At 37.9% G+C, this 27,445-nt stretch overlaps 1 protein-coding gene across 3 annotated transcripts in view; it reads left to right on the top strand.

The window, feature by feature from the left end:
• Positions 1-2,548: 2,548 nt before the first annotated feature.
• The window catches only part of Slc26a4 (solute carrier family 26 member 4), a 60,408-nt gene continuing 35,511 nt past the window's right edge, over positions 2,549-27,445 (top strand). The window contains exons 1-8 of one of the 3 annotated variants that reach the window (XM_048786104.1): positions 2,555-2,909; positions 3,644-3,810; positions 5,818-5,957; positions 15,589-15,699; positions 17,659-17,843; positions 18,864-19,028; positions 26,274-26,426; positions 26,526-26,608. In XM_048786104.1, coding sequence (XP_048642061.1) covers positions 3,647-3,810; positions 5,818-5,957; positions 15,589-15,699; positions 17,659-17,843; positions 18,864-19,028; positions 26,274-26,426; positions 26,526-26,608 — 1,001 coding nt within the window. In that variant the 5' untranslated portion in view covers positions 2,555-2,909; positions 3,644-3,646. Of the gene's footprint in view, positions 2,910-2,933; positions 3,811-5,817; positions 5,958-15,588; positions 15,700-17,658; positions 17,844-18,863; positions 19,029-26,273; positions 26,427-26,525; positions 26,609-27,445 lie in introns of those variants that run through there. The other 2 variants (XM_048786105.1, XM_015488438.2) reach the window with 2 other exon arrangements.

The raw sequence follows: 27,445 nt of genomic DNA, 5'->3' as shown, positions 1-27,445 counted from the left end.
AATTTTTTAATAAACCCTTGAGTGAACGAATGAATGAATGTGTATATCTAACACTCCAAATGATATGATAAATCAGAATATACATTTTAAATCATCATTATCTGCTAATTAAAAATCTAAAGTAACAGTATTATTGTCTGACATTTATTTTGAAGTGACACATCTATCTCTTGGAAAGAATCCTGGATATGATTAAATTCTGATAAATAAGAACCACCTACCTCTATGTAAAATAGGTGAAGCTTGATTTGTAAAGCCCAAGTGAGTAATCTTATGTGTTTAATATAACAAGTAAATTGTGTGAGGAGAGAAAACTGTTATCACCTCCTACTCTTCTCTGTTTTTAAAATACAGCCAACTTCACAGACTCTTACCTATGAGAAAAGAATTTTTATCCTCTTATAGAATTTTGTAATGGAAATGCTATTCTGTTCATGCACTATTTATTTCTGCTATAGTGAAAGTATTTAATAGAAAAAGGAAGCAATATCTTCATCCATTTACATGCAGGACATATAGTGATTATTGAATGGAATTCTTATACATTTGCCTTTCCAAAAATTCTGTTTATTTGTCAAGAGAATTAACACTGTTCACTCCTGGTGTTATTTGACAGTCTGTTTTCTCCTCTGTCCTTCTGCCATCTCTATCTCACTCCTTAATCCTCTGAATCACTATCACCACCAAACCATTGCCAAGTCCTGAAGCAAAGTGGTTCAGAGGACTGACTGGACCAGACTAAAATAAATATATGGTTGTCTTTATGTTTGTACAGAATGCCCCTAAATTAAAGAAAGGCTTGAATTATCTAGGTGATTTCCTGTGAAGTTGTATATATGAGTTGATATTCTAGAATCCTAGACAGCCATTGGCCCAGGCTAGAAAAATCCACATGTACTTACCTATATCATAATCTTACCTGAAAAACAAAATGTAGACAAACATGTAATATAATTTTTAGTTTTAAAAAACATGTTTGGGCTATAAGTAAGTCTGTTTAGAGAACATGATAGAAGGCAATAATTGTTGGAGGGAGATATATTGCTTGTCCTCAAGAAGTTTTTGTTTAGTGAGAAAGATAAGACTTATTTGTAAATACAAATATGATACTAAGGTAATTATGAGAGACATCTTAAGAGAGAATCAGATAAGGTGCCAAGAGAAACCACAAAAAGGGTTATATTAATTCTGACTGAAAGCATCAAGGAATGTTGATGGAAAAGATGGCATTTTAACTGGACCTTGAAAGTTTGTGTAAGGGTATATAATATAGGCATATTCAGAATCCACTTTAAAATAAACATTTCTCTCTATTTCAGTGGAGCTGAGTTATATATTCAACCACAACGTGCTATTTGTAAGAAATACATACACACATACAAATATATGGAAAGATGAGTATATTTAATACAGGTGGGAAATTATTAGTAAATGTAAAAGTTGAATCACACACAAAACCTTAGCAGGATGATGAACTCCACTATTGGATGTTTAGAAGCACCCCTGACCTCTACCCAATAGATCTCAGTAACATTCTTCCAGATGTGAAAACCAAGAATGTCTCTTAACATTGTCATGGGTGGGAGGGGGCAAAATAGCCTTTAGTTAAGCAACTCTGGTATATGAAACCACAACACACAAGTGATTCTTTCCCTCTTCTCTGCAAGTGGATAAGAATTCACTTCATGACCTCAGTTGTTTTTTAGGTTCCTTCTTCAGTGGCCTTTTTCTTCCTCTCTCTTCCTCTCAGAGTCAGAGTTTCACTGTGTTGCCCAAGCTGGTCTTGAACTCACCAGCTCAAGTGATCCTTCCACCTCAGCCTTGTGAGTGTCTGGGCCTACTGGCCAGAGCCACCACACCCAGCTAGTTCTTAACTTCCTTGGGTCAAGAAAGTCTTTGAAAATGTGTTGAAAGCTGTTGAGTCATACCTCAGAAAAACACCGCATGCTTGCATGGTGTTGACTAGGGAATTTACACTGAGGAGTACTGTTTCCAGGAGCCGAAAGATGAGTCATGTTCTATATTTTCAATATGGGTAACTGACAGTGTCCAGAAGGTCCATATTTTGAAGCCTCTTCTTCCTTTACCTCAAAACATTGAAACTCAGGTGATAATCCTTCCTTTGATGTTCATCTTAATCAAGTATTAGTTTTTGCAAGATTTATCCCAGCATGTACTTACCCACAGAAGACAACACACTGATAAGGTAGAATAGATCTGACTGCCCCTCACCCTTGAGTCTTGATTCCTGTGTAGTCCAGCTTATTCCCTCCCTGATTGTCCAGGTGCATGAGAAAAAATAAAGAACCAGAGGGGCCACCTGAACACTTGACTTTGTGAAATATGTGCACAGAACATGTACCTAAATCTACGAGTAAATTATGAACACTCTAACCATCACCCACTGAGTACTCCTAAATACTTTCTAGAAATCCAAAGTCTTATTAATACACAAAACCAACCACTCCTCCTCTCCTCCCCGCCCGCCACACCTCATGAGAGCACCTGTGCTAGACTGTGGATCGTGGATTCACACAACCTAGGAATCAAGGTCAGCCCTCCCAGCTGGTGCTGCTCTCCGGAAAAGAATACCACAGGGGCTGCCCCGCCCCTGACCTCGCCACCCGCCTTAGTAATTGGGGGGTGAGTGAAGATCTGGGTGGCCCCTGTGTGACAGCCAGTAACACACTCAGCCCTCCAGCTTCGGGAAAGGGAAAGAACGCGGCAGGGAAAGGATTTCTTTCCCGGTAGGGTCCGTGGGGAAAGGCCGCAGTCCTTGTGTCCTTCCTTTTGACCAAGGTGTTTCTGTTGCTCCATAAATAAAACGTCGCACAGACTTCTGTCTGCGCTATAAAGGCTGCGGAGCGGCTGTCCCGGGGCATTCCGGGCGGAGCGCAGGAGCGAAGCAGGTGAGTTCACCGCTGAAGACTACCTCACTCCGCCCCGCCCTCGCACAACTCCCTGGGACGAGACTAGTCTAGGGGCACGCTGCGGGCGGGCAGGGGGCAGTACAGCCTTCTTTCTGAGAAGCTGACAGTAAGGGGGTTAGAAAACAAGACGTGGGGTCCTCCTCCTCTACCCCGCAGGAGAGCTGGGACCTATCGCTGGAATTTGCCTGCAGCGTAGGCAACCTCGAGACCTCAGGAGCACATCTTGGGGGTCCCACGCCCTGCTTGGTGCACCCCTCCCACTACGTGCCTGGAACAGTGCCCTGGGTCTGGTACAGGAAGGGAGGGCGCTTTTCCCCTGGCAAGCTCTTGAGGCCCCTGTCCCAAGGGTGGTTTGTAGAGATTTCAGGACGCGGACAGCGCCCCAGCTGCCCAAGGCAGCGACTTGTTCCAAATCTGGAAGCCCTCAGAATAAGGATCCCTCTCTTCAGAGTGGGGCAGTCCCCGGCAATAGGTGCAGGCCACGGGACACGAAGGTGCTCAGGTGCCCCACTCCAGGTTGGCCGTGTGTGCCGTGGAACTGCGTGTCGCTGGCGCGGAGGGCTGCAGGACGCAGACCAGGCTCGCCACGGTCGGCCACAACAGGTGGCGCCCAGAGGCAGCTAACAGATGCTAACAGCCTGTTTCTTGCTCTTCAACTCCGATTGTCCTCCCTTTCCGCTTCTCCTCCCTCTTGGTTGTCCTCGGGTTCGCAGGTCATGGCAGAGCCGGGCAGCAGATCCGATCCGCCACAGCTACCAGAGTACAGCTGCAGCTACGTGGTGTCGCGGCCGGTCTACAACGAGCTCGCCTTCCAGCAACAGCACGAGCGGCGCCTGCAGGAGCGCAGGACTCTGCGGGAGAGCCTGGCCAAGAGCTGCAGGTAGTTGGCCAGAGGCGCGGAGAGAAGTGGAGCGGGGCGTCTGGGTGTGCAGGGTGGGGGGCTCCCGCCCTACCCGCGGCACTGCCGGGCGCTTCTCTGAGAGACTTGATTCTGAGTCTCACCACCACAATGCCACCTTTCCTTGTCCGACGGTGGCTCCATCAATCTCCCGCCAGGAATCACTGTAACTCTTGCCTGGGGAAACTCGCCTTCGGAGGGAGTGGGTTCCCGGAGCCCCATCTCTTTTCTCTTGATGAAACCTGGAGTGTACCTTGAGGTACTGTGGGTCTCTGTGTTGCCTTCTTTTGAAGGACAGCATGAGGAAAGAAGGGAAGAAAACGGCTCATTTAAAGGAAATGGTGGATAAACCCACCACCAGGCCAGGAGTCCTTGAAACCCTCAAGAGAATGCGGGTTGATACCATTTAGTTAGAGACCTGGATGAAAGAAAACAGCTCCAAGTGGTGTACTCCAGTTACTTCACCAGGAGAGAGGGGGGACCCCTACAGAGAACCACCTTGTCTCTAAGCCCAAATGTGCCACACAGAATTAGAAAATCCAAACATGAAGAACTTAGAAAACAGTCAACTAATTGCAAATTTTTGTTTTCTTTTTTTTTAACCCTTTTATTATGCAACACTTAAATTATATGGAAAGGTATAATAATCCCCCCTGCGAAGTTTTTACTCATCACCTAGCTTCAACAATGACCAACTCAGTTAATCTTATTTTACCTACAACCATTCCCTTACCCCTCCAATATTTTGAAGGAAATCCCACGTAGTATCTTTTTCAGTTACAGTTCTACCCTGACATCCATAGGAGATTGGCTCCAGGAATCTGGAAGATACCAAAATCTAAGGATGCTCAAGTCCCTTATATAAAATGGCTATAATATATATAAATTACTTGTAATACCAACATATGTAAATGCTGTGTAAATGGTTGTTATACTGTGCTACTTAGGAAGTAAGAATCTACATATGTTCAATATAGACACAATTTTTCCCCCTGATTTTTGATCTGTGGTTAACTCAGAATGCATGGAAAAGGAGGGCCCACTGTATATATCTTTTAGTATGTACCTCTAAGAACTCTTTAAAAACATAACCACAAGCCAGGTGTGGTGTCCCAGTCCAGTAATCCCAGAGACTTGGGAGTCTGACACAGGAAGATCACAAGTTTGAGATCAGCTTCAGTAATTTAGGAAGGCCCTGTCTGGGTTTGGCTTGCGCCCCTCTGGGTTCATTCCCCAGAACCAAAAGAAAAAAAAAAAATTGCATAAAATTATATATAAAATATCTATGTATAACTTATACATAATGTATAAAATATACATTATATTATATATATATATATTCTTTCTATATATCCACATATTGTTATCTACCTAAAACCAATTCCTTAACATAAAAACATTGGCTCAGCATTAAACATTTCCAATTGTTTCATAAATGTCATCATTTTTAAAAACACAATTTTCTATTATGAGTCAAATGTTTACCTATTATTGTTGATATTTTTCCTCTTATGTGTGTAGGTTGTTGAATTTAAAGTTGCTACAAGGTATACATTTATTATGTTAAGGTTTTCTTAACTGACTCCAAGCTTGTATTGCCAAAATATTCAGTGTGTTTATTTTTGTTTAAAGAAAAGAAGGCAGTACTAGGTTAGAAGTCTAAAAATTAATCTCCACTTAGAGACTCCACATTGATCCCTCTTTGGCTGGACCAGAAAATGGGTTCTTGTGTAGGGATATTTTCTCACAGGATTAAAAAGGTGGAGGAGAGGAGGGGTCATTTAATCCTGTGTTTCCTAGTACAGTGCACTTAAAAGGATAGCTACAGTTCTTGGCAAAATCGTGGTAGCTCTCCAGTGCTAGTATTTTCCATAAATTATTTTTCTAAATGGTTAGAAACATCAGAGGAGTTCATTCTATAATTCTAGGATTTACAATTGATTATGACTGAAATTGAATTGGAAACCCAGCTTTCTCATTTTTTGACAGTTGTTCAAGAAAGAGAGCTTTTGGTGTGCTAAAGTCCCTCTTGCCCATCCTGGACTGGCTCCCCAAATACCGAATCAAGGAATGGCTGCTCAGTGATATCATTTCAGGAGTTAGTACTGGACTTGTGGGTACACTGCAAGGTAAGATGTTGGTGGGCTGGGTCTCAAGTAGTTGAGAGATACTGTCTTCTGCTGTAGTCCACAATGGCCTGGCCCCACTCCTTCTACCGTGGCTCTGTACCAAATGCTTACTCCCCCTTCAAGGCCTTCATCTTTCCTCTAGAGTCCCTCAGTGGGAAAATTCACCTCTTTTCTCCTCTTTCATTGAGTTCTTTTCCTGGGAAATGCTATAGCTTCTCTAGTTGTGTGGCTCCAACTTAGAGGCATATACCAAACCGTGGCTTTGCACATTTATAAACCACAATTTTTTAAAATATTTATTTTTTTTTTTTAGTTGTAGTTGGACACAATATCTTTATTTTGTTTATTTATTTTTATGTGGTGCTGAGGATCAAACCCAGGTCCTCACTTGTGCTAGGTGAGCACTCTACTGCTGAGCCACAATACCAGCCCCTATAAACCACAACTTATAGTAATAAATATTAAATAAATTTAATCACAATTAAATTTTTGTGAAATAATGTTTATTCTCATTGTATTAATACCTTCTAATGTGTCCTATTCTAGTCTGGTTTTTTTAAATTATTATTTTAGCTCATTAAATTATTTTACATTTTACGCATGGATCTTCATCTGTAGTGTGAAACTGGTTTAAAGGAAATTAAAAACAAAGTGTCTTAGCTTGGACATACATGAATATTCCACTCCCCTTTTAGCCATCCTCTTATTTTAATCTTCTGGGAAAATGTTCCAACACAGGTGAGATTTTTTTGTTTTATTTTGGAACTTGATTTATTCCATAACATTTCCATAAGCATTTTAGAAATCTGTTGCATAGTTTGTGTGTAACAGTATAGATATTCTCCTCTGCCCCTCGTCCTCACTATCTTGTTTCAGCACTACTGGCACCACCATCCTGTCCAATCCCTCAAAGCCTCCAAGTCATGGAAAAGAAGTCTCATTATTTATTATAATTTTATGGAGCACCTAGGATGTACACTGACAAGAATAAGATGTGCCACCTGTTTTCAAGGGGCTCATAGTTTAGTGGAGAAATGGAGGCTCACAATTTAGTGTGTTGAAGGCTGTGGCAGGGGCAACATTGCCTGCTAATGGGGTGCCATCGAGGAGCCCACAACCCAATCAGGGGATTGGGAATGGCTTCCTGGAACTTAAGTTGTCAAAGTTGTTTCCCTGAAGGTTAAGTCTGAGTCTCAGCTGATGGGAAGTAGTGGAGGGTATGGCTGTGTGTAGAAAGGTGGCTTGAAAACAGACTACTTTGAAGTTAGTAATACATGGTAAATAATATTGTGTTGAGCTAAAATTTGGTTACGGAGCGCTCCAGATTATTCAGAGCAGGCCAGGTAGATTTCCACAGGGGAGAATGTTCTGTTGGTCCCAATGTGGGGTCTCACTCCTAAAGCCATAGGAGGGAGAACAGAATGGGGCATTGCTCTATGCAGCTGGCTCTAATGACTGTGACAAAGCAACATCCAGTGCTCCTGGGAACAGGAACCATGCATGTCTAGTTCATGTTTGCTTAGCAGTTGGTTAGCAGTTCATGTTTGCCTAGCATAGAAATTGGTACATAATAGATGGCCCTATAAATATTTAGTGAAGAGGATTGAATTGTTGATAACTAATTGTCGTTATATATGAAAATAGTAGTTCAAGATCCAGGTCTCCTGAGTTTTCATAGACAAGTATTTAGTCTATGGATTAATTTTATTTAGTTTGTATTAGAAACTATACAAAAGATATTGCCTAGTTATCTCATTTAATCCTCACACCAACCCTGCAAGGTAGGTACTATTATCATCTCCTTTTTCGATAGATGAGAAATCTATTAAATCTTCCCCAAGTTCAGGGAGCTGCAAGTGGTAGAGCTGAATTTGAATTCAGAGTCTAATTTCTAAGATCTTAACTTGTACATTGTATGTTCTTTACTTTATACGTGGTTTTTCCAGAAACATTATCTTTATAAGATAACTTTCTGGGAGGGTAGTCTGGCTCATTCATATATTTGTTTATTATTCATTTGTGTAATCAATATTTGTAGACTAATTCTGTATGCCAGGTATTGAGCCATGAGATTCAATGATTTATTAACAGGTACGGGTACTGACCTCATGGAGCTCCTTTCTAGTGGTAGTTCTGGGAATTAAATAATTAAGTGTATAAATAAAAAATATTTTATAGATTGTGACAACCATTGTGGTGGAGTTGAAATGCCAAAAATAGGAATTAATTTGAGAGGAAAGGTCTATTTTAGATACAATGGTCAAAAAAGGCCGAGTTGAAGAAGTAGAATTATAGACAGAGACCAGAGGAAGAGAAGGAGGCAGCCAAGTGCTGAGCAGGAGGAAGAGGGCACCAGGTAAAGATGTAAAATCCATGAGGGCAAAAAGTGCTTAGTCTTTTCCAGGGCCTGGGCTAGATCTGGGAGGAGCAGGAAAAATTCTGGTTTAGGTGGAGTACAGCGAGGGAGGGTGGGTAAAGATGAGATAAGGTTAGGAAGGCCAGGGTTTAGGGCCAGGCAAGAGGGTCATTCACTCCCAGGGAGCCTCTTTAAATATTGTGCCCTAGGCTCCTCACTTGCCTCACCCCAAACCCAGCCCTTAGGATAGGTGATTTGGCTTGAACCAGATCAAGCAGAACATGGTGAGATCTGCAACATCTGAAGTATTTTTTTTGCAGCAAGAACTCACCAGTATAACTAATAAGTGCATATAAAAACCACAGACAACTCCTTGATTGTTGACTTGTGCAACTGGGTGGATGGTTATGTCATTTATTAAAATGGCAAAGATTGCCGGGAGCAGTGGCGCATGCCTATAATCCCTGTGGCTCAGGAGGCTGAGGCCAGAGAATGGAAAATTCAAAGCTAGCCTCAGTGAAAGTGAGTTGCTGTCTCTAAATAAAAATACAAAATAGGGCTGGGGTATGTGGCTCAGTGGTTGAGTGCCCCAGAGTTCAATCCTCAGTACAAAAAACAAACAAACAAAAAGGCAAAGACTGAGCCAGGCTTGGTGGTAGACAACTGTCATCCCAGCTACTCAGGAGAATCACAACTTCAAAGCCAGTCTTGGCAACTTAGGGAGACCCTGATTCGATAAAATTTTAAAAAGGGCTGGGGATGTAGCCTAGTGGTAGAATACATACCAAGAATGCACAAGGCCCTAGGTACAGGGGCAGGGGCAGGGGGCAAAAACTGGCTGTGAAGCAGGTTTGGAATGACAAACCAAGGGTTTCCTTTCGGATGATCTAGGTTTGAGATAGATACACATGAGACATCTAAATAGAGATTCCAAACAGAAGTTGGAACTCTTACAAGCATAAAGATCAAAGTTGAGGCCTGGGCTGAATGTCACATCACTTTAGAGGTGATATTTAAAGGAACAGGTGGCAGGACAGGCTGGGGATGTAGCTTTGTGGTAAAACACTTATGTAGCATGCACAAGGCCCTGGGTTCACTCCCTGGTACCTTTAAAAAAAGGCGGTGGGGGGGGGGAGGGCGGGATTAAAGGAATGGAAAGGTCTGCAATTCCGTAGGAAGGAAGGGCAGATGGGGAGAAGAGGGCTGGTGTACTTAGAGGTCAGGAAAATGAGAAGGGGTAACAAACAACTTGAGGAAGTTGGACTCAGAAAGCTGGAGAAAAAGATACGATCAAAGGAATGAGGGACCAGAAGGAAAGAGAAAAGTTTAAAACAAAAAAGGATAAAGCTTCCCATGGAAATTCAGGACTGCTTTTAGCAAGTTTTGCTGTGAATTGGAGGGAGATAAAGGATACAGGTGGAGTGAAGGAAAGATCTGCTTTCCTTTTAATACAAGAGCTACTAGAATTTATTTGTGAAATGGAAGGAATAACCTCATAGAAAGAAAGAGATCCGTGGTTCAAGAAGTAAAGGAGAAATTTCTAGAAGCAAATTCATGAGAAGGAGGCAAATATGGATAGGTTGCTGGACAGAAGTGGGATTATTACTCCTTAAGGACAAGGAGGAGATTTCCTCCATTTCAAAGGAAGATAGTTGGTTCAAAGTGTGCAGATTCAGAGAGGCTTGAAATTCTGATGAAAAGCAACCTGGGAGCATCTCTCCTGGATTCCATGTTTTCAATGAAAAGGTGAGATGTGCCTCTTCTACTCTGGTGAAGAGAGAAATGGTTGTATTGAGGAAAGTAGGGGAGGTTTTAGAAGTTGTCTGAGAGAAAAGCACAATTCCTGAGGAATGGGCTCACCAGGCAGTACCACATCCTAAGCACCTGTTTCAAATTAAACATCAGCCTTCAGCTTGCAGAATAATTTCTCAATAATTAGCAAACTACAGAAGATGACGCATTATCAGTTGCTTACTTTTTTTTTTTCCTTCCTGATGAAGGATAACTGCATCCTAAGGGCTTCTTTCTGTATTGAATCTGAAAGGTGGAACAAAAGAAAAGCAGTCTTTTCCATTCCAAACCATGGAGGTAATGTGTAGAAAGATATCCATGTTTTAATAGGGAAAGTGGTTGGATGAGACAAGCAGGACTACCTACTCTAGAAGACAACATAAGAATACCTGCCAGGTCCTGAGTTCAGGATGTGTTTTGAGATGAATATAAAAGCACCTAAATGTCAGGAAAATGTTCTTCCTGTGTGATAAGGATTCTGGAAGACAGTGTGGACTGCCCTGCGGTGGCCAAGAATAGCAATTCCAGTTTGGCCAGGCCAGGCCAGCTGCCAGCAGGCTCCCCACACTCAGGTCCCTGACGGCTGCCCACACCACCACCTCACCACCTCTGTGTCCTGAGTGGTCTGACTTCTTGGCTCACCTCCCATGGTTTGGCAGAGGTAGCAGAGGCCATTCAGCCTGACTACAGAGGCGCACCTCACTCCCACCTTCGTTTCTACTATTGGATTATTTGTTCTTAGGTTGTTATGATTTTGAGTTCTGGATATTAATCCTCTGTCAGAAGAATAGTTGGCAAAGATGTTTGCCCATTCTGTAGGTTCTCTTTTACTCTGTAGATTGTTTCCTTTGCAATGAAGAAGTTTTTAATTTGATGTAATCTCCATTTGTCAGTTCTTGCTTTTGTTACCTGAGCTATTGGAGTTCTATTCAGGAAATCATTCCTGTGCCAATATCTTTAAATGTTTCCTGTAAGTTTTCTTCTAGCAGTTTCAAAGTTTCAGGCCTTACATTGAGGTCTCTTTGGTCCATTATGATTTGATTTTTGTACAGGTTGATAGATAAAGGTCAAGTTTCAATCTTCTACATGTGGATATCCACTTTCCCCAGTACCATTTCCTTGTAGAGATCTTTTGCCTCTTTGGTTAAGTTTACTACTCTTTGGGTTTTTGTTTTTCTTTTGAGGCTATTGTAAATCAGATTGCTTTCCTGTTTCTCAGTGAGTTCATTATTGGAATATAGAAAAGCTACTGATTTTTTAATGTTGATTTTGCATTCTGCTTCTTTGCTGAATTTGTTCATTTGTTCTTCTGGGGGTGTTGCTCATTGGAAGAGAACTTGCCTAACATTGAGGCCCTGAGTTCAATCCCCAATACCACAAAAAACAAATTTTAAAAACCCACCTTTGTTTCATTGATTCTTTGTATTGTTCTTTTAGTCTCTTTTCATTTATTTCTGCCTGATCTATACTATTTTTCCCTTCTACTAGTTTTCGGTTTAGTTTTCCCTTGTTTTTCTAAGACTTTGAGATACATCATTAGGTTATTATTTGAGATCTCTCTCTCTCTCTCTCTCTCTTTAATGTAGGCAATCATAGATATAAACTTCATTACTAGTACTTCTTTCACTGTATACCATAGTTTCTGGTAGATTGAGTTTCCATTTTCGTTTTATTCTAGGAATTTTTAATTCCACCCCTCCCCAAGTTCTTCAATAACCTACTGTTCATTCAAAGTGTATTTTAAATTATTCATGTGTTTGTATAATTTCTGGAGTTTGTCTTGCTGTTGATTTATAGTTGCATTCCATTATCATCTGATAATATGCAAGAAGTTATTCCAATTTTTAAAAAAATATTATAACTTATGTTCTAATATCTAATCTATTCTAGGAAAAGTTCCATGTGCTTATGAAAAGAATGTGTATCCCACAGCTATTGGATGGGATATTCTATAGATATCTCTTAATTTCATTTGATCCGTAACTCAATGTTTCTTTGTTGATTTTTTTTCTTTTTCTTTTATTAATCTGGATGTTCTGTTGATGATGTGAAGTTTTGAAGTCACCAACTATTATTTCATTGTGGCCTATCTCTCCCTTTATGTCTAGTAGTTTTTGTTTTATAACATTGGATGCTCTGATTCAGCATATATCTCTATATATTTATAATCATTATATCTTCTTGATACATCATTCCATGCTCTCCTGGACTTTTGAGTTTCTACAGAGAAATTAATTCTGATGGGTCTGCCTTTAAATGTGACTTTATGCTTCTCTTTTGCAGCTTTTAATATTATTTATTTATTCTGTACTTTGTTTAACTACATGTTATGGAGACATTCTTTTCTGGTTATGTCTATCTGGGGTTCTTCTGACAGAGGATTAATATCCATAACTCAAAAGCTTAGGAATAAACAAAGGTGGCAGAGTGAATGGCCTCTGCTGCCTCTTCTGGACCATGGGAGGTGAGCCAAGAAATAAGTAGTGTATACTGGTGCAGGAAGAAGCTATATAATCACAAATATCTATTGTGGGGAAAGCGGTGGGCAGTCCCCTCACAATGTACTGCTCGTGACTCTACTTAGTGTGACTTAGCTCCTAAGTGAAATCACACATGGCTGCTTATTCCCCTGGACTCTTACAGCTGGCTCCCCAAACCACAGTTTTGAAGGGGAAACTTCTGTTCCCTTATGCCTAGCAGTTCAGTTGTTGTTGTTGTGTGTGTGTGCACGCACACACTCCTAGAGATTTAACCCAGGTGAAATGGGCAAGTGCTAGATGCTTCTTTTGGGGCATGGGTACTGAGGATTGAACTCAGAGGTACTTGACCACTGAGCCACATCCCCAGCCCTATTTTGTATTTTATTTGGAGACAGGGTCTCACTGAGTTGCTTAGCACCTTGCTTTTTCTGAGGCTGACTTTGAACTTGTGATCCTCCTGTCCCAACCTCCTGAGCTCTGGGATTATAGGCATGCACCATCAGGTCCAGCTGTGCTATGTGCTTCTAATATGCAATTTTGGACCCTCCTTTGCTATCTACTTTCTATCTTTGACATTTACTTATTTAATAAATGTAGAAATTTGTTCCTTGTAGTTCTTGAGGGTAAGAAGTCTAACATGAGGGCCCCTATAGATTCAGTTTCTGGTGAGGGACCACTGTGTCCTCACATAGTGGGAGGACTTGCCTTTTGGGTGTTTCCAAATGTTTAGTAGCACTTGCTTTAGCAGTTGATGCCACCATCCTACACATCATAGGACCAACAAAGAGATTTCATAATTTAAATTAATGGCTTAGGTTTCTTTACAAACTGAATACTTATTAAAAGTATTGTACCAAGTTTCTTTGTAATAAAGATGATTGCAATATACTTGAGTAGCAGGTGTTTCTAAACAGATATTGAAAAAGTTCCCATTTTTCCAGGCATACTAAAAACTACAGAGGGCTGGGGTTGTGGCTCAGTGGTAGAGCACTCACCTAGCATGTGCAAGGTAAGGTGCTGGGTTCAATTCTCAGCACCACATAAAAAATAAATAAATAAAATAAAAGGTATTGTGTCCAACTACAAATATATATATATATATTTAAATATATATATATATTTTTTTTAAACTACAGAGCCCAGTTTAGGGAAATGGAACTTTGAGAAGCACTTGAAAAATGTCCATTAGAAACAGGTTGTGCTTTAATTCCCTCCTCCTTCCTTTATTGTCTTCCTTTTGAGGAGTCATCTTTTTATTCTAAATCCATGTTCCTGGAACTATTGATTGTTGTAACTCCTTATTGTAATTTACCTATTAAAACGATTACACCAATAATACATATTTTTCTAGAATGCAAATTCCACAAGGCAGAGACCTCAGTAGTACCATACCTGATATGTGTATAATCAATAGTTGTTGAATGAATGAACACTTATGTAGAAAACTAGAAAATATATATATAAGGAACATGAAAAAAATCACTTCTATAAACTGGAAGTCTTTTCTGATCCTACCATATAACCCATTCATATGTTATGATATTCATATGTTAGTAAGTATTGTACTAAACACAAAAATGCATATCTATATAAGAGTATACAAAATGCCCGGGACTAATAAGCACCAGATTCAGGATAATGTTTGCCTTTTGAGGGTGGAGGGAGAAAATGGAATGTGATTGAGGAATAGGATACAGAGAGGTTCAGTGGTACTGTCAATAACATTTTTTAAGCTAGACTATGGATACATGAGTGTTTTAATATTCATTATCTTTTTGCGTATCTGAATTTATATTAAAATATATATTTTAAACAAATAATTTAATAAGAGTGGGAACATGCCTACACCATCAGTTTTTAATCTTTATTTTTCTCACTTTATAAAAAAATTTACTTCACAGTTTTCCATGTCCTGCTATACATCACATCAATTACATCTCATGGAATTACATGCATTCCCCCTGCCCACCCCCCCAAAATCAACAACTTAGAAATACCATAGATGAAGTATAATTTAACTAGCCATTTCCTATTTGAAGATATTTCATTCAGAAAATAGTTTGAGTGCCTGTAGGCCAGATCATTTGGGTTGGGTTGCTATTACTGTTAAAAAAAAAAAAAATGTTATAGGCCTTTACTAACAACTCAGGGTCAAAAGACTTGACTTTCTCTTGTTGAGACTGAAGGGTGGGGAGGTACTATGGATTAAGCTATACTGACTGCCTAAGTATTTAACCAAGAAAAAGAATGTGTCATTATCCTCTTCCAACCCTCATATACACTGAAATGTTGATTTTTCTATAGCTTAACATTTGTGGGCCCATAGGCTGCTGGCATAGCCTACTGGTGGAGTTGTTTTCCCTTACCAGGATAGAGTTATCTTGCCTGCTGCTAAGTACAATTGTCTTTTTTTTTTTTTTTTTTGGTCTTGCTTTGTATCTAACATCTGCTCCCCAAAAAGAAAAGAGAAGGATAAATGCAACAGTGACTGAACATGGAGGGACAGTGAATGAACTCAGACAAAATTGTCCACATGCAAAAACTGGTCTGATCCTTCACTAAATTTACTAAGATTTTTTTCTTAATTTTTTTTTTTTTTAGTTGTAGATGCCTTTATTTTATTTATTTATTTTCATGTGGTGCTGAGGACCGAACCCAATGCCTCACATGTGCTAGGCAAGTGTTCTACCACTGAGCTACAGACCCAGCCCTGAATTTACTAAGTTCTTAGTCAATATCTGACTTGATATGATCAGTCAATGATGGAAATACTGATCAAGTCTGTTCATTTGAGCAGGTAAGGCACATAGATGAAATCATTATTCTGATTTAAATCATATGCTGCATGGTAGCCTAGGCACAGTTTATATGCAAGATAAAGAAACCACTCAGGACAGGCTGATGTTTTGAACCCATAAATTGAGAGTATCAATGAAAAGTCTTACATATCTAAATATACTGTAACTTTTGTTTGTGAACTTAATCACTTTGAATGTAATTTCAGGAATGGCATATGCTCTGCTAGCTGCAGTTCCTATTGGATATGGCCTCTACTCTGCTTTTTTTCCTATCCTGACATACTTCATCTTTGGAACATCAAGACACATTTCAGTTGGTAATTTTTTTTTTAATAATGGACACAATACCTTTATTTTATTTATTTATCTTTATGTGGTGCTGAGGATCAAACCCAGTGCCTCACACTTGCTAAGCGAGAACTCTACCACTGAGTTACAACCACAGCCCCTCAGTTGGTAAATATAAACATATTTTATAATTGTCTTCATTCATGTTCAAAGTGTTTAGCTATATTATGTGCATCAGTCTTCTTTATCTTTATTAATACTTTCCAAGGAAATCAGGCTTTGATGCTTTGTCTATTCTTCCTAGTCAATGATATTAGTTAACTGTATACATACCTTTTTAAAATTAAGAGGATAAATTTGAAAGACTGAAAAATCCTGCCTTTAGATCTTAGTATGTTTTGATTTTAAAAATATAATAAATTTGACTCTATATTTAGAAATTGTTCTCCCAAATATAAAATGACAGGGTAACAAATCTTCGCAAGGTCTTTGAATCAGTATTTTACTAGATTAACTTAGCATTTATTAAATTATACTCATCAAATACATATTCATTAAATTAAAGAGCATACTGATTTTTAAGTTACTAAAATTGGAAGACTAGCAAAATCTTGCCAAAAAATGTAGAAACCAAGCTTGATTTTTCTTCTTGGCAAGGCTCATAAAAGGTTTTCCTGCCATTTCTAAAATTTAAGTTCTCTTTTGTTAGAATGTTCTAGTAAATGAATGTTTTAATGCTATTTTGTGCAAATTTGACATTTACACTAAAGATAGTTTTGTTCCTGTATCCATCTGTTGACTAGACATGTCTACCTGGATGATCCTCTTGAAACAAATATAACCATCTACTCTACCCACCACCCATGTCCCTGTGCTTAGTTGTATCTCTCTCATTATCTAGTTCATTGCCTTGTCTGGAGGATACCAGAAAGAGGTTATTAAATGAAAGAACTTTCTCATCTTGGAGATCCATCAGTGTCAAATGCAAGGAACATAAGAGTTTATTTTTTCCTCAGTGTTCTCTACATTTAGACATTCCAGGTTACTGGGTTTGGGTACTGAGTTCTCCCAACAACAAATCCCTTTGTTGGTCAAATAATAGGATCATCTTGGGTATAAATATCAGTAGTGAATGGAACACTTCCTGGAAGAAATCAGTTTTTTCCCCCCACATTTTTAATGGGTGTATTGTAGTTGCACACAATGGAGGGATTTGTTGTTACATATTGGTGCATGCACACAATGTAACAATATAATTTGGCCAATATCATTTTCCAGTACTTCCCATGTTCCTCCCCTTCTTCCTCCCACTAGTTCCTTTCTCTAGTCTACTGATATCCCTTTGATTTTAATTAGATCCCCACTCCAACTTTCTTTTCCTTTTTCTTCTCTAGCTTCCACATATAAGAGAAAACACAACCCTTGAGAAATCAGAGCTTTTTAAAACTTACAATCTTACAGACTGGCATTTGACATGAAAAAATAATTTATCTTGCAAAGACAGAAAGAGAAACTACATACTTCCTTTGCCAATTTGGACCCTGTGATATTGATCAAGGCACTTGGATTCAGAGATCAGGATACTGGACACATGAGAAAGTTAATATTTTATGGACTAACAATTAGGTGGAACAAGTAAGAATTCAATTTATATGATGCCTTTGTCTGGAAAGCTTTAATTGTCAACTCCCACCCCAACTTTCATCCCCCATACACAAGAGGATCACACACAGAATGAGCTAAACACCTTTCCTATGTATTCACAAAGCATCCTGAATGGGTATCATGATCACTTACTGACATGTCTGATGGCCATTTCTGGATCATGAATGACTTGAGATATCTACTTCTCAACTTCTTTTGTGAATAAGCAATATTTTCCTAGCCACAGCTAATTATTTCATACATTTTTATAATCCTACATAGACGTGTTGAGTCTAAATATTTGTGATTAATAACTGATTAATGATAAGAGACTTTTTCCCCAGGACCTTTCCCTGTGGTCAGTTTAATGGTGGGATCTGTTGTTCTAAGTATGGCTCCCGACGAACAATTTCTCATGTCCAGCAATAATGGAAGTACCTTGAATACTACCATGCTAGATACAGCAGCCAGAGATACTGCAAGAGTAATGATTGCAAGCACCCTTACCCTTTTGGTTGGAATCATACAGGTAATGGTCATACAAGTAAAATATAGATTGGTGTGATTCTCTCTCTCTCTCTCTCTCTTTTTTTTATAAATTTTTTTTTTAGTTGTAGTTGACACAATACCTTTATTTTATTTATTTATTTATATGTGGTGCGAGGATCAAACCCAAGGCCTCGCACATGCTAGGAAAGCACTCTGCTGCTGAGCCACAACCCCAGCCGCCCTCTCTCTCTCTTTTTTTTTTTTTTAAAAAAAATAATTGTTTTATTTATTTATTTTTATGCAGTGTTAAGGATCCAGCCCAGTGCCTCACACATGCTAGGCAAGCACTCTGCCACTAAGCCACAGCCCCAACTCCATTGTGTGATTCTTATTTGCAATAAGTAACTTCAAAACATGTGAACATAAAGATTCATCTAAAAGGAAAACAAAGTAATTTCCGGGACCCAAAAGTTATTTTCCAAATACATTATCTTAGCCAGATGTTAAGATAGTTTGAAAGACCTCACTTATTAATATTTACTTACTATCAAAAGTAGAGATAGAAGGGGGAAAAAAAAAGCAGATGAAAATGCCTGATTCAGTTGAGGATGAGAGAAAGAAAGTATATATACTGGTGAGCAGAGCCACGGGACCTGGAAGTCACAGAAAAAATCTACATGATGTTTGCTTTTCTTAGTACATACACAGAAATACTTTGAGGTTTATATTTCAAGGGGTTTTGATTGATATTAAACTTAATTTATTAATATTTCCAGAAAGATGGTTCTTTTCTCAGACTTTTTTTTTTTTTTTGATACTGGGGAATGAACTCAGGGGTGTTTAACCACTGAGCCATATCCCCAACCCTTTTCTTTTTAAAAAAAATTTGAGGCAGTGTCTCGCTAAGTTTTATAGGGTCTTGTTAAGTTGCTGAGGCTGGCCCTGAACTTAATGATTTTCCTCCTGCCTCAGCCTCCTGAGTTGCTGAGATTATAGGTGTGTGCCACAAACCTAGCTTCTCAGGAAAACATTTTAACTTTTTACTTTCTTCTCATCCTAGCTGGTATTTGGAGGTTTGCAGATTGGATTCATAGTGAGGTACTTGGCAGATCCATTGGTTGGAGGATTTACAACAGCTGCTGCCTTCCAGGTACTGGTCTCGCAGCTAAAGATTGTCCTCAACGTTTCAACCAAAAACTATAATGGAGTTCTCTCCATTATCTATGTAAGTGCTGCTTTTTATTCTGGGGAGGGGTCATTGTTCTTTCTCCATTTAACTTGAGCCTGGATAACCTGTTTTCCATATATACTTATTTATTTATTTATTTGTATGTGGTGCTGAGGATCAATCCCAGTGCCTCATACATGTGAGGCAAGCACTCTGCCACTGAGCCACAATCCCAGTCCCCATATATACTTTTGTAACCACTGAAAACATTTTTCTCTGAAAGAAGAAATAGAATCAGAAATAACATCGAAGAAGGCAGATTTTGCAAATCAGTGTTCTCAACTGGTCAGAATGGTTTCTGAAATGTTACTGTACCTAAAAACATTTATGAAAAAAGCAATATGCTGAAATAAAACAGTTCTGAGGTGCAACAGACTGGAACTCTAGTCTCTGCTTTGCTATGACAAGATAAATGACCTTGAATACATCAAGTAAGGTAATGGCTGAAAGTTCAGGTTTAAAATTGGATGGACCTGGATTCAAATTCTGACTCTGCTACTTACTAGTCATATGAGCAACTCATCATGCCTCAGTTTCCTTTTCTGTAGAATGGGGTTGTTAATGGTATCTACCTGATTGGATTGTTAAATAGGAATAAAAGTGAAGGGTGGGGACATAGCTCAGTGGTAGAGTGCTTGCCTAGCAAGTCAGAGGCCCTGGGTTAAACCCAGTACCACACAGGCTCACATACAAAAGAATAGATGAGGAGCACTTGGTCAGGAGCTAACACATAGCAAATACTAAAAAGTTGTTATTTTGAAATTATTATTTCAAGGCTTCTTTTCTGTCTTATTTTAAAAATTAAATGATTGGATATGTATTTCTCTAGCCCTTTCTAATTATGAGAGTCCATAAAATGCATAATGCAAATGTCTCAGCAATTATAAATGAAAAGGAACATTAAATTCAAGATGACTCAACATGCAAAAGAGATGCAAAAGAAGGATATAGATCACACTAATTAGATTTGAAGAAGTTCTTGGATCTAAATATATATTCTATATAAAGCCTGTTACTAATGCTTGAAAAAATGGGTGATAATAGTAACATGATGTCACTCTAGCTTGAGGGGAATTATACCATGCAAAAATAAGGTACCAGTGGGGTTTGAATCCTTTCATTACCCACAACATAGTGATTGAGATCATGGAGAACAACATAGTGATTAAGATCATGGACTTTAAACTTCAACATCTAAAACAATGTAACGCTCTGCATACATATCAAAGAGTTAGTGATATTGTCAAAAATTTGCTGAATTTCATAATAGTGCCACAATCCCACATTACTCCATCCATTCAATAAGTATTCCCAAGTGTTCTCTCCAAGCTTGCCAGTATGCTTATGATAGAAATACATATAGGAGGAGAACAACATAGTGATTAAGATCATGGACTTTAAACTTCAACAAACCTGAGTTGGAGTCTTGTTTCTACCACCTACCTATGTGATTGGTTATGCTACTACGAATTTCCCTAGCTGTGTGTAGGGGATCACGCCTGTAATACCAGCTACTCGGGAGGCTGAGGCAGGAGGACCCCAAGTTCAAGGCTAGCCTTATCAATTTAATGAGGCTTTGTCTCAAAATAAAAAATTTTACAAGAATAGTGGTGTATCTCATTGCTAGGTTACCCTGGGTCCAATCCCCAGTATTGCAAAATAAGCAAACAAATAAAAATACCATCAATCAAAAAAAAAAAAAAAGAAGAAGAAAAAAAGAAAAAGAAAAACAACAAAAAATTAACTTCCCTAAACTTTCATGTCTTTAATTATAAAATGGAGTGATAGTAATATCTATCTCTCAGAGTATAGTAATATCTATCTCAGAGGATTTTAAAATAAAATTTGTGTGAGTCTTTAAAAATAATATCTAGCATATAGTAAGAACTCAGTTTATTGTTTTTATTATTTTCATTATCATGGAAGAATAGGCCTCATGGAGGTTATTATTTACCTCCCAGAGAACCAGCCTATGAGAAAACGTTATTAGTATAGCCTCCTTTCTGATTCAGAATTATTTTTTTTCCCCTTTCCAAGTCCTCAGTTCTTTTTGAGAACTTCAGACTTCTTATTCAGACAGGCTCTGTCACTTTTGCAGCCTCTCACATATCTTCGGCTGCTTTCACACTTTCTCCATCAACACTTCATCTACTCCTTCATTTTCATCCATTCAACTGACCTATGCAATAAGATTTATTGAATAGCTACCAAATGTGCCAGTTACTGTTCACTCCCAGTACAAACCCACCAAGACATCTCTTACTAACTATGCTCACCCCTTCCGAGAACAGTGCTAGGCCTACATCCACTCAGATCACGGGAGGCATAAGCCAGCCCTTGACCAGGGATCCTGGCCATTGCTGGACATCTGGAGAACAGGAGAAATGATTCATATAGTCTTCTAGGACTATGTTTAAGAAGAAACTTGCTGCTAATGGCCCCAGTTTCACAAGGGACTAAAGCAACATGGACATGTAAGATCAAGGTCAAACACAATTTCAAAACCAAACATGATCATTGTGTCACTTATTTCCTATTGAATATTATTCCTGAAGTTTCAGTTTAGCATGTGCCATAGGATTTTTTTCTAAGGGACTTTACTTTTCAGAGAAGCTTTAGGCTCACAGAAAGATTGAGCAGAAAGTATAGAGTTCCCATATACCCACTGTTCATCCCCAACCTTCCCACTATTAACATCGTATATTGCACTGGAGTGGTACATTTCTTATAACTGATGAGCTTACTGTTGTAGAATTTTGTAGGAAATTACTTATAGGCCAGTCAAGTGTGATGAAGAATTTCAATTACCCCTATTTGACAGTAAATATAAACTTTCTATTCTGAAAAGTCTGTGGTATTAGGAATTGAACTAGGACCTCATGCATGCTATGGAAGTGCTGTATCACTGAACTACATCCCCATCTCTTTTTTAAAATTGTATTTATGAGACAAGATCCCCCTAAATTGCCCAGGCTGGTTTGAACTTGAGATATTCCTGCCTCAGCTTTCCAAGTAGCTGAGATTACAGGCATGTGTCACTATGCCCGGCAAACATTCTATTCTGGAAAAAAAAAAAAAAAGAATGAACAGGTCTAGAAATTATTGCATGAAATTCAAAGAGCCACTTGGTCCCTGAATGGACCCATGCTTATGACATTACTATTGTAAGCATTTATAAGAGTCTCCTTCAATAAATTCAGCAATAGTGGATTCTTCTAGGAAAGATTATAGGATTATTATAAAATACTTTGCCTGGAATGTGATTAACTTATTACAACATCATGTACAAATTAAAATATTTTTATTGTAAGAATGTATTTTGGTTTGTTCCAGCCTGTCCTTCAAAGACGTACTGATAATTAGAAGTAATGAATACAAAAATTTGAAGGAGGAACTCTTAGGAATGAAAGAAAAACCTTTAGTTCACAAATGCCAGAGATGCTTGGGTATAGAATGCAGAAGTGAGCATGACAGAGTGTTGGCAGCAATTCAGAGTTAATAATACTAATTAATTAATAATACTAATGCTACCATGTAGCTAAAGTAAAGTGGTTGTTTTCCTCCATTCATTTTGAATGGTTTGTTTCTTTGTTTGCTTACTAAATTCATGCTACTTGCTTCAAGGTGAGGAAGAAGAATGCACTGAAGTTCTGTCCAAAGCTGAGAGTTTTGAAAGCCATAGCTTAGCTTGATCAAACTTCTCACTTACTTCAGTATGTTAAATTTACACCCTTAATAAAGCAGAAAGTCACACTAAGGGGTAATATACATATACACAAAATATCTGACAGCAGAAAGTTCCTGAAGGCAAGAGGTGATTATGAAGGTTTGTTATATTCATGGAGATAAGATAAACTAAAATAAATTCAGTTTCAAAGTTAACCAGTAAATTTCATTATATACAAGATCAGATGTAATTTTTTCCCTATGGCTTTACACCTAGGTAATGCTGGGCAAGAATAGTTATCTAAATGAAATGGTCTTAAAATTCCCCAAAAGTCATAAGAAATATAGTGAAATATTATACATTACTGAAAAGTCAATAACATGATTGGAACTATGTTAGAATTCTAGACTAAAATACAGGATCATATATTTATCCAGATTTTAGTATTTTATAGAAAACTCAATTAGCATTATTTTTCAGTACATCCTTGGAGTGTCTCTTCTCTCTTTGAGTACATTCTATTTCTGTTTATTTTTAATTTTATTCTTTTTAGTTATACATGGCAGTAGGATCTATTTCGATATATTTATACAAGCATGGAATTTATCATATTCTATTTAGGATCCCAGTCTTGTGAATGTACATAATGTTGAGATTCATTGTGGTATATTCATATATGTACATAGGAAGTTATGTCAGATTCATTCCACTGTTTTTCCTGTGACTCAGTTTATATGGCTGACTTTTATTTATTTTTTGTTTGTTTAAATATTTATTTATTTATTTATTTTAGTTGTACTTGGACACAATACTTTTATTTCACTTATTTATTTTTTTGTGGTGCTGAGGATCGAACCCAGGGTCTCTCATGTGCGAGGTGAGAGCTCTACCGCTGAGCCACAACCTCAGCCCTGAGTTTTATTTCTATGACTAAAGTTTCTACTGTAGAACATTTCATAAAAAATCCTGAATGATTACTCAGTGTGTAGGAAACCTAATATATGTATATGCTTTGCTGAAACAATTGTATAATATGAACTGATTTTGATTTTTGCAGCTCATATTACATTTTTGACCCAACAGAGTTGTTTTGTTTTCTTTTGTTTTTGATGGTGGTACTAGGACTTGAACTCAGGGGCATTCTAGCACTGAGCTTCATCCCCAGCCCCCCCCCCCCCCTTTTTTTTTTCTTTTGAGACAGGGTCTTGTTAAGTTGTCTGGGCTGGCCTGGAACTTGTGATCTTTCTGCCTCTGCCTCACGAATAGCTGGGGTTACAGGCGTGTACCTCTGCACCCTGCAAGAAGTGCTTTTTATTCAAAGGTCTAAGTGTCTCTTAGATTAAATGGGACTATGCTGTAGTGATTTTTTGTTTTGTTTTGTTTTGGTGGTGTAGGGGATTGAACACAAGGCCTTGCACATGCTAAGCAAGGGGTCTACCCCTGAGCTACATTCCCAGCTCTTCTGTACTGATTTTTATAATGTGAAAATATTTGTTTGGTTAGGATAATTAGTCCAAATGTTTTGTTTTTTAAGTTGGAATTTTCCCATGCTGAGTTGGAAAGTCAACCTTTATTATATAGACAGTTAATCTATATAATCAAAATATTATACCTAGCTCATGAATTAATGAAGGTCTTCATTAGAAAATTGATTTCCTAAAGATCAAACAGCAATGACAGCCTTCAAGCCTTTGTGTAAGGAATAGGGCGGTTGGCTCCTGTGTGTGATGGCCAAAGCTCTTGTTGCGTCAGCTCCTGAAAGTTCCCTTTCTCTTCCACCGTGGGGCTGCTGGCTAAATCTTGTTCTGTCAGCCTATCTGCCTCCAGCAATTCTCAGTGATTCTGGGAAGCAGACAGCCCAGTACCTGGTAGGAGTACAGGGTTTAAAATAAGAACAAAAATCCCCTTTGAGTGAAAGTCCAAAAGGCTTCCTACAAGCTCAATGTTTGAGCTCCCATCCAAGCTCTTGGTGGAATGTATTCTGTTTGCAAAATACTCCCTCATTCCCTCACTCTTGAATGTGTTCCAGAGTTGAGGTTGCTCACAAAATGATTCTTAGATGACTTTGTGTTCTTTATATAACGGTTACCAGATTATCATTATAATTATTTTAAGAATTTTAATTACCTACAAAAATCAACAAGGTGTCTGTTGTGAACTGTAAGATGTTTCATTCCTTTATCTTTTTTTTTTTTAAATTTTTTATTGTTGGCTGTTCAAAACATTACATAGTTCTTGATATATCATATTTCACAATAAAGATTCATTCAAAGAAAAATAAGCTTCACTGAGAGATCACAAATCTCAAAGATTTAAGGGATGTCTTCTTAAGTTGTGACTTATACACGACAAATATAACAAAGATGTTAGTGTTCTTTCCTGCAGACTCCTTTGCTAATTTCCTTTAAGAATACCCTCAATTCCAAAAACTTCTTATTTACAAAACAAAACTTACATTTCTTGACCTGGCTTCTCTGCTCACTTGGAAAGAATTATCTTTAGTGGTTATCTTAGTTCAAGTTTAAACTCTGTACCAAATTAATTTCAAAATATATATACACGGCCTACAGATCAAATTAATATCCTTTGCCATGAAGAATGAATCAGTCAGATGTGGTTGTGCACACCTGTAATCCCAGTGACTTGGGAGGTTGAGCAGGAGGATTGAAAATTCAAGGCCAGACTTGGCAATTTAGTGAAAGCCTGTCTAAAAAATAAAAAGGGCTGAGGATGTAGCTCACTGGTACATCACCCCTGGGGGTCTGATATCCAGTTAGAAAAAAAGAAAAGAAAGAAAGAATAAATCAGTGTACTTGTATCTACATATGGATGTATTTTAGGATTATTTATTTATTTTTATTACCTGTATTATTTGGGTTTAGGGAAAAGCATTATTTAAGCTGCTGGCTAATTGAGACCCTACCCCCCACCCCAAAAGAAAACAAGTGGGACTTTTTTGTTTGTTAACTTTTAGTCTCAATAATTCCTTATCCAGCTGGTGAAAAATAGGCCATTTAATAGCACCTGTAAAAACCAGTTTAAGATATAAACTTTTGAAACTTTTCAGCAAGGACAAGAATGTAATGGCATTTTTAAAAAGCTCTTCACTATTTTTAAAAAAGCATTTATTTTTTAGTTATAGGTGGACACAATATCTTTATTTTATTTTTAAGTGGGGCTGAGGATCAAACCCAGTGCTTCTCGCATGCAAGGCAAGCACTCTTCCACAATCCCAGCCCCCAAAAAGCTCTTCACTTTTTATTATAAAAAATAAAAATGTAGAAACCACCCATAGTTTTACTTCTTCAAATAGACTGTCATTAGTGTATACTCATACATGTACATATATGTTTGGGTATATTTACATATACACATGTATATATCTACACTTAGCAGAGACAGCATGTACTTAATGGTCCCTGTATTAACCAACACATTGTTAAGATTTAACATAAAATGTTCACATATTGTTTGATGATCTGATTTTTCATGTGGGAAAATCCAGGAGAGAATTGATTTTATGTATGTGTATGTCTCTGCAGCAGGAAGTATATAAGATTATTTTCTTTTTACAGACTCTGGTAGAAATTTTTCAAAATATTGGTGAGACAAATCTTGCTGATTTCATTGCTGGATTACTCACCATTGTCATCTGTATGGCAGTTAAGGAATTAAATGATCGATTTAAACACAAAATCCCAGTTCCTATTCCTATAGAAGTAATTGTGGTAAGTAGAACATATAGTTAGAAAATTCAGCATTAATTATGTTGACCAGTGAGGGATTGCGGATTTTTTTGTTTCATATCTTCTTTTATTTTATTTCAGACCATAATTGCCACTGCCATTTCATATGGAGCCAACTTAGAAAAAAATTACAATGCTGGTATTGTTAAATCCATCCCAAGGGGGTGAGTATGACGTTCCTCTTAGCTAATGCTAACATATAAAGCCAGTACTTTCTATTTAAATGAAACCTTTTATTACAAGCTTCACTTCACTGGTGCTTTTTCAGTAGTCCTATTTGTGTATGATCTTAAAGAAACACCTATTTGTGCAAAGCATCAGACAAACAGCACATGCATGGATAAAGTTCAAGCCATTTGTTTAAAAGTAGTCCCTATATATGTTCTTTTCCCTTCATTTTCTTAAAATGTGGCAGGATGTGTACATTTAACACCAGAATCCTGATTTAAACTCATATGTATAATTACAACACAATAGAATTACACAGTTATGATCAGTAGTATTTATTGCACTGTGAACAATCTGCTTGAGAAGTCAGGGACATCTGGCTTAAATTCTCTACTATTTAATCTATCTTAGATAATAATTATATCTTTTGTATCTATACATAAGTTGCATTATCTTTAAGGGGAGTTTTTTTTTAAATTTTTTATTGTTGGTTATTCAAAACATTACATAGTTCTTGATATATCATATTTCACCCTTTGATTCAAGTGGGTTATGAGCTCCCATTTTTACCGCATATACAGATTGCAGAATCACATCAGTTACACATCCATTGATTTACATATTGCCATACTAGTGTCTGTTGTGTTCTGCTGCCTTTCTTTAAGGGGAGTTTTAAAAGAACATTTTTTGTGTGTGAGAGAGAGTGAACTTTTATTTTTTTATTGGTTGTTCAAAACATTACAAAGCTCTTGATATATCATATTTCATACATTTGATTCAAGTGGGTTATGAACTCCCATTTTTACCCTGTATACAGATTGCAGAATCACATC

This window comes from Marmota marmota, unplaced genomic scaffold (genome assembly GCF_001458135.2).
Source record: "Marmota marmota marmota unplaced genomic scaffold, marMar, whole genome shotgun sequence".
NCBI classification, from domain to species: domain Eukaryota; kingdom Metazoa; phylum Chordata; class Mammalia; order Rodentia; family Sciuridae; genus Marmota; species Marmota marmota.
The sequence above is the reverse complement of the archived record's forward strand: the minus strand, read 5'-3'. Positions and strand labels throughout refer to the sequence as shown.